This window comes from Pholcus phalangioides, unplaced genomic scaffold (genome assembly GCF_987345545.1).
Source record: "Pholcus phalangioides strain wild (caught in Gottingen) unplaced genomic scaffold, Ppha-v1.0 ptg000042l_1, whole genome shotgun sequence".
NCBI classification, from domain to species: Eukaryota; Metazoa; Arthropoda; class Arachnida; order Araneae; family Pholcidae; genus Pholcus; species Pholcus phalangioides.
In genome coordinates this window covers 36,535,084-36,546,778 of record NW_028301628.1, presented here as the reverse complement: position 1 = coordinate 36,546,778, position 11,695 = coordinate 36,535,084, and the positions used below count along the sequence as shown (strand labels likewise).

The window sequence follows — 11,695 nt, the reverse complement described above, 5'->3', positions numbered from 1 at the left end:
GCCAACCGTGTTTTCCCGGAAAAATACAGAAGAAAATCAGGATCCAAATAAGGGAATTGTTGAATAAAGTTCTCAAGAATCACCAATGGCGGGGCGATGAAGTACTATTTCAATACATTTAAATGAACTCTATGAAAAATAAAACGATTTAACTTGGTGTGGCCACATTCCCTGGAGGAAAATATGGTAAATTGCTAACTCTCGCCAAAAAAATATGCCGAAGGAGAGCAAAATTGCCAATTGTTGGAATTGCTGAAAATCCCCTATTGGCGAAAAATGAAGCTTCATATCCAGTGGTGCCGTAGTATAGCACCCCAGACTACGACAGATGTCATCTGTGAGCCATAATATGTGTGGTGGAGACATCACTCACAGATGGCCGAAATTACGGAAATGTAATGGTCATTTATGGTCACTTCACTTTTTTAATGAGATGATGTTGTGCATGACTCAATCCAGTCACAACGCTTGTGTTGACAATGGCCATATTTTGGCAGCTAAAATAATTACTGGCATTTATTTTGACGACAATTTTTTTATGAGAAATGGCCAGAGATCACACCATACCAACTGCAAAATGGCAACGCCTAATTTCCTTTTCTCTCCAACATTCCGGAATTAAAAATTGGCAACATAATATTTTTTTCCCGCCAATTGTTTGTTTACTACTGAGAGCAGTAACTCACCAAGCTCGTCGGTTTGAGAGACATTATTTCGAGATTCATTCATAAGTGAGTTGAAAGAAAAAAAAATAGATGCCTAAAGTCTTATTTTCTGCCTAAATAGATGCCTAAGTGTCTTTAATTTTTAATTGACATTAATCTTTAATGGTTTATACTCAGATCTAAAATAATATTTGAAAGGATAAAACAATGTCGAGGCGGAAAGGGGTCAGTGCCGAAGAGAAACGTAAACGCATGCTGGAGATCTTCTATGAGAAAAAAGAGGTTTTCCAGTTAAAAGAATTGGAGAAAATTGCGCCAAAGGAGAAAGGCATAATCGCCCAATCCGTCAAAGATGTGGTCCAGAGCCTAGTCGATGACAATTTGGTGGACAGCGACAAGATTGGCACCTCCATCTACTATTGGTCCTTCCCCAGCAAAGCTGGTCAAGTGCGCAAGGCCAAGATCAAGGAGCTTGAAGAAGGCCTCGACAAGGCCCGTAAACGTCTCAAGACAGTCGAGGACAATCTGAAGCAGATCCAGAAACAAAGGAACGAGACCGATGAGAGGCGTGACATCCTCAAGGATCTCGAAAACAAGAAATCCATTCTAGCCGAAGTTAAAGCCGAGCTGGAGATTTATCGAGAAAATGACCCAGAGGTGCTGAAAGAACTCAAAGGCAAAGCCGAGGACGCCAAAGAGGCTGCTAACAGGTGGACGGATAACGTCTTCTCCATCAAGTCATGGTGCAAAAAGAAGTTTTTTGTCGAAGAAAGTCAAATCAACAAGCAGTTCGGGATTCCCGATGACTTTGATTATGTAGAATGAAAGAGACTTTGAGCGGTATGTGTAGTTTAATTTAACTGACAGGGTATAGTCAGATTGATGCAGCGGTGAAAAAAAATATTTCAGATGTTTTGTATAATTTTCTTGTAAATATATTATGTTTGGGTGACAAGAGTCATGTTCACTCATTTTAACATTCTGGTATAAATAATTCTCAGATAAATACAAAGGAAAAAAATCTGAAGTGCCTATAAATTTTAACTGTAGTGAAACCTTGCTACAACAATACCTGATACAACGATAAATCCCTCTACATCAGTGGTTCGCAAACGTTTGTTACCCATTCACAATTCATCTGCGGCTTCCCAGAATAGTTTAGATATTTTCCGTTTTAAAATAGGCACAAAAATCAATATTTCCAGCTCGCCGTGATGGCCCTAGGAGCTGTGACGCACATTTTAAGAAATACTGCTCTACATGATATTTTTAAAAATCTTGTTTGGGAATGTTAAACTGCTGCTTCTCGATGTAATGTTAATCCCTGTGCAACTTCATGGTACGCTGAGTACGAAACAAGACTCATGCTTAGAAAAAATACAGAGTTTTGATAAGGAATTTTTAAAAAATTCCAGCCTTATATTACCTTCTTATTATCCAGAACCTTGAAGTTTTGAGACTTGACTGTATATCCTTATTGTTTTATTTTCATTTTCCGAGAAAACTGCAAATGCACATTCACCGACATCTATTTTTATAGTCAAACGAAAATAATTATTATAATTTATTTATGTACTTTTTTTGTTAAAACTGAGATTGATAAAAAAAAAAAAAATTAGTGCATATGGTGCTAGAATACATTTTAACAGCCCCATCATGATCTTGAACAATAGGTCAAAAGAAGATTGCAGTAGAATTTTGATTAATCGGGGATAGAGACCAGTTTCCGAGGTTAATAGAGTGGATCACTGAATATTTGAAAAAAACCTAGCCTGCTGCTCACTGGTGAATTAATTTAGTCTAGTAATAATTTTTTCTTGCCCTTTGATCCCACTTCTTTTAGTCAGCCTTGCTGTGAATGACTTGCTACTACCCAGTCTTTTATTGAAGATAATTGACTTCAAAATTGCAGAAGTGATAGGAACTCCTTGGACCAGTTGCTGCCTGTACCAAATAAAACTTACATCATCATGTTCATCAAATCTGACATTTTTAATGTGCACTTTCTTGTCAAAGCCTTCTTTGTGTCTATCTTAGCCCGAAACTCAATTTTTTGCTTGGTGTCGTTTCCGACCGTTGTTTTTCCTAAGACCATATTCTACAGTGATTCTGCTGAATGATTCACCATTTTCGAGTCTTAATTACTGTTATTTTTCTTACCCTTTGCACCAAAACTCTCTCATTTGTCACAGGAACTTGCTTGCTGCGCTACAGCAATTATAAGACAATACAAGGAAAATGCAGAACTTATAGCGCATTTTGACGGGTTATGGGTGTCGACCTAGAATCCCACTTGGATTCATTACCAAATTTTAACTCTCTGTTGCTCAGTGGAAAGAAAAAATATACATCTGTCTCAGTCAAACCTCCTGACCAGAATGAAGCTGAGCACCTGCGTGCAAGTCTTATATAATGCCCTAATTTGCTGCTTGCGAAATGGAGCTATCTGATTGGTCTATTCAAATTTAATCTCATCCACAGTGCAATCTGGACCTCTTTAGATTAAATGGGTGGAGATAAAAAGGTTGCATGTTCCCCTTCTTCTAGTGTCAATGATGGAACTGAATAATTGAGAAAATAAGAATATCTATGTACCTACCGACGTCATCGTTGAGCCCAAGCCCTTTGAGTCTGTTTCTTCTTATACTTGGCCCCCCCCCCCCAAGTATAAGAAGAAGCAGACTCATTCAAGTATTACGTCAGCATCGGAAGGGGGGAGGGTTTCGGATTTGCTGACTTTGGATGACAAGGGGGGGGGTGTCAAAAATGGCTAAAAATCTGCTTACGTAATACTTGAATGGCCCCTTGGCTAATGAAGATTCTATTTTGAACGTTGGTTGTTAGTTTATGATTCGGATATGATGTGGTGAACTTTTTGAAATAGACAGACACATCATTTTCTTTCTCAGTTAGAAATTTTGAATTCAATATGCAGAACCTCCAACACTGCCTCTTGTACATCGGTCATGCATGGAATGATGGGTTTTTAAAAACCGAAATAAAGTTCCACATGAATAATCATAGTTGTTAAGACCGCCAAGCTGCGCCATGCGCCAAAACCCTCCCACTGCGTGGGAGTAGAGGAGAGTTGCTGCCTTAGCACGAGAGAAGGAGCACGGGCCTTCCGTCGCTCTCTTGAGTAATGTTCTAATAGCATAAGAATAAAGTTGTTTAAGTTTTCAAAGCCTTCTTCAGATACAGTCCACTTGCTTGAGCAGAGTCTAAACATTTTGGTCAACATCTTCGCCGGAGAATTAAAATTAAGATGGACCAGACAACACTCAACCGCACTCGCGGTGCGATCAAAAGGAGGATTACACGAGTCCAGTCGGTATTACAAAACATCGATGAATCGAGTGAAGAAACTGATGTAGTGCTGTTACAACAATTAGTGAAAATTGAGGACATTCGAACGAGCATCGATGAACTCTTAGAGGGATACGCCGCCTTGCCAGCGGACGCACAACTAGATGATGCCTTCGACCAAATCGAGGAGATGGAGGCGAACGTAGACGCATTAGAGGTACGTTCAAAATGCTTAGTTTCAAAACTAAAAATCAAATCGGAAGATAATCAGGTCGCTCAACCTGCAACCGTAAAATTGCCGGAGATTCCTTTGCCGAGTTTTTCGGGAAATCCGGAAGAGTGGAGCTCATTCAAATCGGAGTTCAAATCTTTAATTATAGACAATGAATCATTGAATGAAGCTCATAAACTTCATTATCTTCGAGCCTCGTTAAGAGGGGAAGCGAAACTTGTCGAAACGATCGACGATACCTTCGACTCGCTTTTCGGAGAATTAGAGAAGCGATTTGAGAACAAAAGGTTCATCGCTGACACACATATCAACGCTATTCTTAACCTTGAGAAAATACATCATGAATCTGCTAAAGAGCTTCGAAAAATGGTGAATACTATCCTGAGACATCTCAGAGGGCTCAAACTTGTAAACCTTGAGATGAATAAGCTAACTGAGATACTGCTTGTTAATGCTATTTTGCCTAAGCTAGACCGTGAGTCACGCAAGCAGTACGAAATGTCGCTGAAAAACACGGAATTTCCCGAATGGGAAGAGTTTGTTGACTTTTTGCAAAGAAGGAGCCAAGTGCTTGAAAATACTCAACGAGTTTCCTACGCAAAATCTAAATTCGATGCATTTTCAAAACCTAAAAGTCTGATAGCCAAAGCGAATGCAAAGCAAAATTCCTGCCCCATTTGTGGAGAGAATCATCCAATTTATAAGTGTAGAACTTTTCATAGCCTTTCTATTGAAGAGAGAATATACGAAGTAAAAAATAAAAAACTGTGTTTTAACTGTCTGGAATCCCATAGAGTAGTCGAGTGCGGCAGCGATAAGAGATGCCGTATGTGTGGGAAGAAGCATCATTCGTTAATCCATAGAGAGGATGCACAACCACAAAAACCAAAACAAAATGAGTCCCCTACTGAAAGAAAAGAAATCGGGGCTTGTGAGACCAAGAAAGAGAAAACGACAGACTCATGTGCCGCATCTTCCAGTGTTGACAATTGCTTACATTCGAGCGAGAAAAGGGGATGCGTTCTGTTGTCAACAGCAATAGTTTACATCCAGAGGCCAGCTGGTGGGATGTTTCCAATACGCGCTTTACTCGACGCCTGCTCTCAAGTCAGTTTTGTCAGCAATGAGGTGGCAGACTCTTTACGACTTCGGAGAGACACTGTAAACGTTCCTATTGCAGGACTGAATGACTCTATTCTGAACATAAAGAAAAAAGTAACAACGCTAATCGCTAACCGCGAAGGGGACTATAGTAAAAAACTCGATCTTTTAGTTGTTCCCAAGATAACAGATTTAACGCCGTCAAAGCGTTTGGATTTGACCTGCGTTGAACTTCCTAGAAACTTGAGTTACGCGGATCCTAACTTCAATATTCCGCAAAAAATAGACGCATTGTTGGGTGCAGAAATATTTTACGAGTTATTGGAGAACAACCAAATAAAATTGAAAAATGAGCCTATCATACTTCAAGCATCTGTGTTTGGTTGGATAGTAACAGGGACATTCCAGAATGCGGTAACCTACAACAATCTTCATTGCCATTTAACGAGTTATCGGGATGAGGTTGAAAAGGGTTTGGCGAAGTTCTGGGAACTGGAGTCAATCGGGATAATGGACGATCCTAAATTCAAGGAAACCGACGAGGCCAAACAGTTGTTTGACAAAACAGTCTGTTTCAAAGACGGACGATATGAGGTTAGCCTACCATGGAAGAGAGATTGGATAGAGCTAAATGATAACTTTAGTGTCGCAGAGAAACGATTACAGAGCCTTCTCAAGAGAATGCGGTACGATCCGACTTTGTTTGCTCAGTATCGTGAAGTACTAGACAATTACTTAGATCAAGGGATTATAGAGAAAGTACCAGACGCGGAAAACACTGATGGAAAACCAGTATATTACTTGCCACATCAAGCAGTATTTCGAGCAGAAAGCGTCACGACAAAAATGAGAATTGTATTCGATGCAAGCTCTCACAAACCAGGTGAACTGTCCTTGAATGACTGCCTTTGGACAGGTGTAAACTTAAACCCGAACATTTTTCATTTGTTGACGTACTTTCGTCTCAACAAAATCGCGTTTCTTGCAGATGTCGAAAAAGCATTTCTACAGATTTCTCTTGCGGAAAAAGAAAGAGATGCAGTGAGGTTTCTATTCACCAATGCAAGGTGCATCAGCGATCATGCCAACGTGCAAGAGTTTCGATTCAAAAGAGTATTATTCGGCGTCAATGCCAGCCCATTCTTACTTGCTGCTACGATCAAAACACACATAGAAAAACAACGTGACAATTATCCAGTTGCAACTCAAGTACTCGACACCTGTGTTTACGTCGATGATCTAGTGGCTGGAGAAGACAGCGTGGCAGAAGTATTGCGAGTCTCTCGTGAAACTAGAGAGATCATGAGAGGTGCCAACATGAATCTTCGTAAATGGATATCTAACGATCCTAGGCTGATTCATCTATGGAAGAAAGAGGGATTTGACGTCCATCCTCAGCATACAGACGGCATCAACATGCACAAGGTTTTGGGATTGTCATGGGATGCTTCTCATGATTATCTAGCCATGGATATCATGGACCTTGTGGAATTCCTGAAACAAAACAAAAATACGAAACGCTTCTTATTGCGAACAGCAGGTAGAATCTTCGACCCCATTGGACTTCTTACCCCCTACACGATTAGGCTGAAGTGTTTATTCCAAGAACTGTGGCTTCGAAAATTGCTATGGGACGATGAGCTTCCAGCGGATGTCAAGGAGAAATGGATTCAGTGGTGTTCGGAACTTCCCCGCCTATCCGAACTACAAGTGCCGAGGGTCATTCTCGATCTTTCTGAAGATGACTCGAATGAAATAGAGATTCATTGTTTTTCAGATGCCAGTCAAAGAGCCTACGGAGCAGCGGCGTACCTCAGAGTCCGGTTCAGGGACCATATTTCCGTGAACCTGATTGCTTCCAAAAGCAGAGTTGCGCCACTGAAGAACCTTTCTCTACCGAGGTTGGAGTTACTAGGAGCACTACTCGCGGCAAGATTGACCTGCGAGATTGAGAAAGTCGTGAGAAGGAAAAGACCATGTAAGACCTACTTCTATTCCGATTCACAGATCGTATTGTTGTGGATAAAGGGTTCAGTAAAAAGATGGAAACCATTCGTCGCAAACCGTGTGAACGAAATCCAAACTTTGACAGAAAAAAACTGTTGGTTCCACTGCCCTGGGAAAGACAACCCAGCTGATTTGGTTACCAGAGGCATCAGTGCTGACGCTCTTTTGCACAGTGACAGATGGTGGACCGGACCGAGATTCTTGATGAGAGAAGAGCTTGCTTATGAGGACTCACCACCTGTGGTTACCGAACTGTTTGAAAGTGAGTACTCCAAAGAACTCAAAAAAAATTCGAACAGTAATTTTGAGGACACTAACTTGTCTTTGACTCTAACTACCAAGAGTTCTCTCATTGAATATATCTTAAAAATTAACAGTAGTTACGTCACAATATTACGTATATTGAGTTTTGTATTAAGATTTGCCTATAATTTGAGATCTTGTGAAAAACGTGCAGGTAACTTAATGAGACAGGAAATACAATTTTCTGAAAATCTCCTGATAAAAATCATTCAAAGGTTGGAGTTTAAGGAAGAAATCGAAAGGCTTAAGAGGGGAGAGGCTCTAAAGGGTAACTCCAAGTTAGCTTCCTTGAACTGTTTCTTGGATGATGATGGTATTTTGAGAGTTGGTGGAAGACTTCAGAATTCCGATCTAAATACCAACAGTAAATTTCCCATGTTATTGCCATCTAACCATCCTCTCACCATGATCATATTGAGATACTACCATTTAAAGTATTTGCATATTGGTGCACAGTCGTTATTATATCATGTGAGACAAAAGTTTTGGCCAATCAATGGTAGAAATCTTTGTAGAAAGTTAGTACATGAGTGTCTTATTTGTTTCAAAAACAAACCTGTCCTGCAAAGTCAACTTATGGGTAGTTTGCCAAGAGAACGTGTGGTTCAAAACTATCCCTTCAATACCACGGGCATTGATTTTTGTGGGCCGTTCTATGTGAAATTCAAAAACCAAAGAAAGGGGGTGCTGAACAAAGTGTACGTTTCAGTATTCGTGTGTTTTTGCACCAAAGCCATCCATTTAGATTTTGTAACTGATTTAACATCCCAATCATTCATAGCCAGCTTGAAACGTTTTTTCAGTAGGAGAGGAAAATGCTCCACAATTTTCACTGATAACGCCAAAAACTTTGTGGGCGCAAATGCTGAACTGAAACATCTCATGAAAAATCCCGATGAGGCATTATCCACTTACCTAACAAACGAGAAAATTGACTGGAGGTTCATTCCCCCCAGATCACCCAATTTCGGGGGCCTTTGGGAGGCAGGTGTGAAGTCATTCAAATTTCACCTGAAGAGAATTGTTGGCAATGCAAACCTTACCCTCGAAGAATTTCTTACTATCATCTCAGAAATTGAAGGGGTTCTCAACTCAAGGCCACTAACACCTTTGTCCTCAGAATTTGACAACTTTGAGACCTTAACTCCAGGTCATTTTCTGATTGGTCGACCCATAACTTCAATTCCTGAGCCTCAACTTATCAATATCAATGAGAATAGACTCAGCAGATGGCAGAGGGTAACAAAATTTTCCCAACAAATTTGGAAACTTTGGAAACGAGATTACCTTAATAGCCTACAAGAACGGAACAAGTGGAGGTTCGCAAAGGACAATGTAAAGATCGGTTCACTTGTACTGTTAAAAGATGACAATTTACCAAGCACTCAATGGAGTACTGCCAGGATCACCGACGTGTTCCATGGCAACGAAGGAAAGATAAGAGTTGTAAATATACGTTTGCCCAGTGGCAAAATTTTGAAAAGAAGTGTGCGAAATATTTGTGTTTTACCTATTGAGTAAGAATTATTTTTGCATTTGTGTATAACATGTTCTAATGTATTTATATTGTATATTCATTTCATTCACTTATTCAGGACATTAATTTTTATTGCGTTATTCATTCTATTTTGAAAATTTTTGTATTGTATGTATTGTATAATTGAAATTATGTAATTTCAATCGGCGGGAGTGTTAAGACCGCCAAGCTGCGCCATGCGCCAAAACCCTCCCACTGCGTGGGAGTAGAGGAGAGTTGCTGCCTTAGCACGAGAGAAGGAGCACGGGCCTTCCGTCGCTCTCTTGAGTAATGTTCTAATAGCATAAGAATAAAGTTGTTTAAGTTTTCAAAGCCTTCTTCAGATACAGTCCACTTGCTTGAGCAGAGTCTAAACAATAGTAATTCCCAAAACTTACTCCTCCTTAGTTAGATAACTGTTAGATGATAGTGATGAACTATATGAAATGCTCTAAAAAAAGTTCTGCCACTGCTGTTGAATTTTTTCCCACAACATTTCGAATTCATTCACAGGTTTTCCAGTTCCTAACTTCTGGTTTCAAAACTGAATGGTGAGACACTTAGCTTCTTTTAAACCGAGCACAACAAGTGCTAATAAGGCAGCCTTTATCTCATCAATCATCCATTGTAGGGGTACAATTTCAATTTAAAAGATGCTCAAAAGACGTTAAAAATTACCTGGTATGAATTTTGAAAGTGAAAATATACAGTGAGTAACAAAATAAATTTCTATACGACCCCCCCCCCCTTGTCCTCTAACTTCCGATTAGAAAGTTGTTGGCCCTGTCTCTCCTGAGGTTAACAGAAATACAAGTTTCTAAGTGCAATATTCGCTGAGATATTCAAATTCAAAAATTTGAGAAAAGGTGCGGAAAAAGGACAGCATAAATGAAGGAAAGGAGCGTTGTCCACTACTGTTCATTGTTCTCTAATAACTTTTCTCCAATTTTGGAATTCAAATATCTTAGAGAATAATACACTTAGAGACGTGTACTTTTTCTGTTAGCATCAAGCGATACAGGGCAACAACTTTCTAATTGGAAGTTAGGGGGGGGGCGTGTAAAAATTTACATTTTTTATTTTGTTAGTCGCTGTATTTTCACTTTCGAAACTGATACAGGATAATTTTTGAACGCCTCTTGCGCGTTTTTAACATTGGAATCAGAGGTGCGACATGAAGAAAACATTGGAGGGGCTGAAAGTTGCTGGTCGTCCTGTATATACGGGACTCACGCGTGCGCAGGAGGGGGAAGGTGCATTATATTGTTTTTCAGAAATTATGGGGGGGGGGGAAGCCTCAGCCCCTAGGTTCCGGCGCCTATATGATTGGAATCATACCTCTACAACGGAAGGTTGATGAGATGAAGACCGCATTAGTACTCACAGGACAGACACCATGTATATTACTGTATATTGCTATATTGTAAATGAATTAGCAAAAGTTAAAAATAGAAACGTACAAGGGATAAAGGTATGAAAGCAGGGGTGTAGCCAGAAATTTCGTTCGGGGGAACCAAAGTGATAGAGCAATAGATTTGGCTGCAGAATTTTCTCAAGGGGGGTGTTTCAATTTTTTTCCCTTCTCAATGAGGGGGTTTTTTCCTGTAAAATAACACTATAATCTTGGCTTGGGGGGGGTGTCCTCCCCCCCCCCCTGCGTACGCCAATGTCCCAAGTTCCCCCCCCCCCCCCCCTCCTCGCTACGCCCTTGTATGAAAGGATAGGATTGAAATTTTGTATTTCAAAGCCATACCAGCCAAGTGTTAGTTAGAGTTCTAAAGAATAGATTTTGAAAAAAAAACCTATAAATTTATCGCGTAGAACGTAAGGAATACAGAACCAAAGAAGTCATAAAAATTATAAAAAGTAGCGATATGCAGATCTATAAACATGGGGACCGCACTATAAATGGTGCAGGACATTATGAAAGAAATCGGTATAAGGTGAATATGGTAATAAAATTCAGCGGCCGCGCTCATATTTCAATAATATTTGCAGCTGGTCAGAATTTTGTATACACGTCAAAGCTCGAGAAAGTCCGGGGGTCAGAACAGATGGTATAGGATAGGTAAAAGAGCACTTGCGAATTTTCCGGGAATAGTTCCAAAGCCTCCTAGAAGTAGTATCTAGAAGAGCTTTGATAGTTCCCACAGGAACGTCAACCGAACCAAAAGGTAGCCAATGAAACGCACGTCCATAAGGAAAATGTTATCCAATAATGAAAAGTGAAGAGGAGTTTGGTAAAGAAAATTTAGGAAAAGAAGAAAATCGGAATTAGCGAATGAGATGAAGTTTATTGAATACTAGCTGATACCCGGCGACGTTGCCCGCCCCGTAAAAAATTTATATATGAATAGCTTATTAATTACTTCTTAATCAAAAAAATTTCTGCATCAAGTAAGAGAAAATTACTTTTATATTTAAATATTTTAATTAAAATCTTCAGGCAATCGCTTGTGGATACACAATATTTTTTCTTTTTCCATCTGGTGTGTAGATGACAAATTTTTGCTATTGCCAACACGCGAACAGGTGACGAAATGGTGTGAAAAACAGGGCTCAAGT

General features: G+C 39.8%; 2 protein-coding genes across 2 annotated transcripts; both read left to right on the top strand.

Annotated features, from left to right (window-relative positions):
• The first annotated feature begins 541 nt into the window (after window positions 1–541).
• On the top strand, window positions 542–1,620 carry LOC149064959 (meiotic nuclear division protein 1 homolog). Its single transcript, XM_089255436.1, has 2 exons — window positions 542–731; window positions 843–1,620. Exon 2 carries the CDS (start codon window positions 873–875, stop codon window positions 1,488–1,490), a length of 618 nt encoding a protein of 205 aa, XP_089111562.1. The 5' UTR covers window positions 542–731; window positions 843–872; the 3' UTR covers window positions 1,491–1,620.
• A 2,310-nt stretch (window positions 1,621–3,930) lies between these two features.
• On the top strand, window positions 3,931–9,135 carry LOC149064958 (uncharacterized). Its single transcript, XM_089254641.1, has one exon. The coding sequence runs from the start codon at window positions 3,931–3,933 to the stop codon at window positions 9,133–9,135; it is 5,205 nt and encodes a 1,734-aa protein (XP_089110767.1).
• The last annotated feature ends 2,560 nt before the right edge of the window (window positions 9,136–11,695 follow it).

Excerpts from the sequence above, each read along its gene's own strand:
- LOC149064959 (XM_089255436.1), top strand. The coding sequence starts at position 873 with ATGTCGAGGCGGAAAGGGGTCAGTGCCGAAGAGAAACGTAAACGCATG.
- LOC149064958 (XM_089254641.1), top strand. The coding sequence starts at position 3,931 with ATGGACCAGACAACACTCAACCGCACTCGCGGTGCGATCAAAAGGAGG.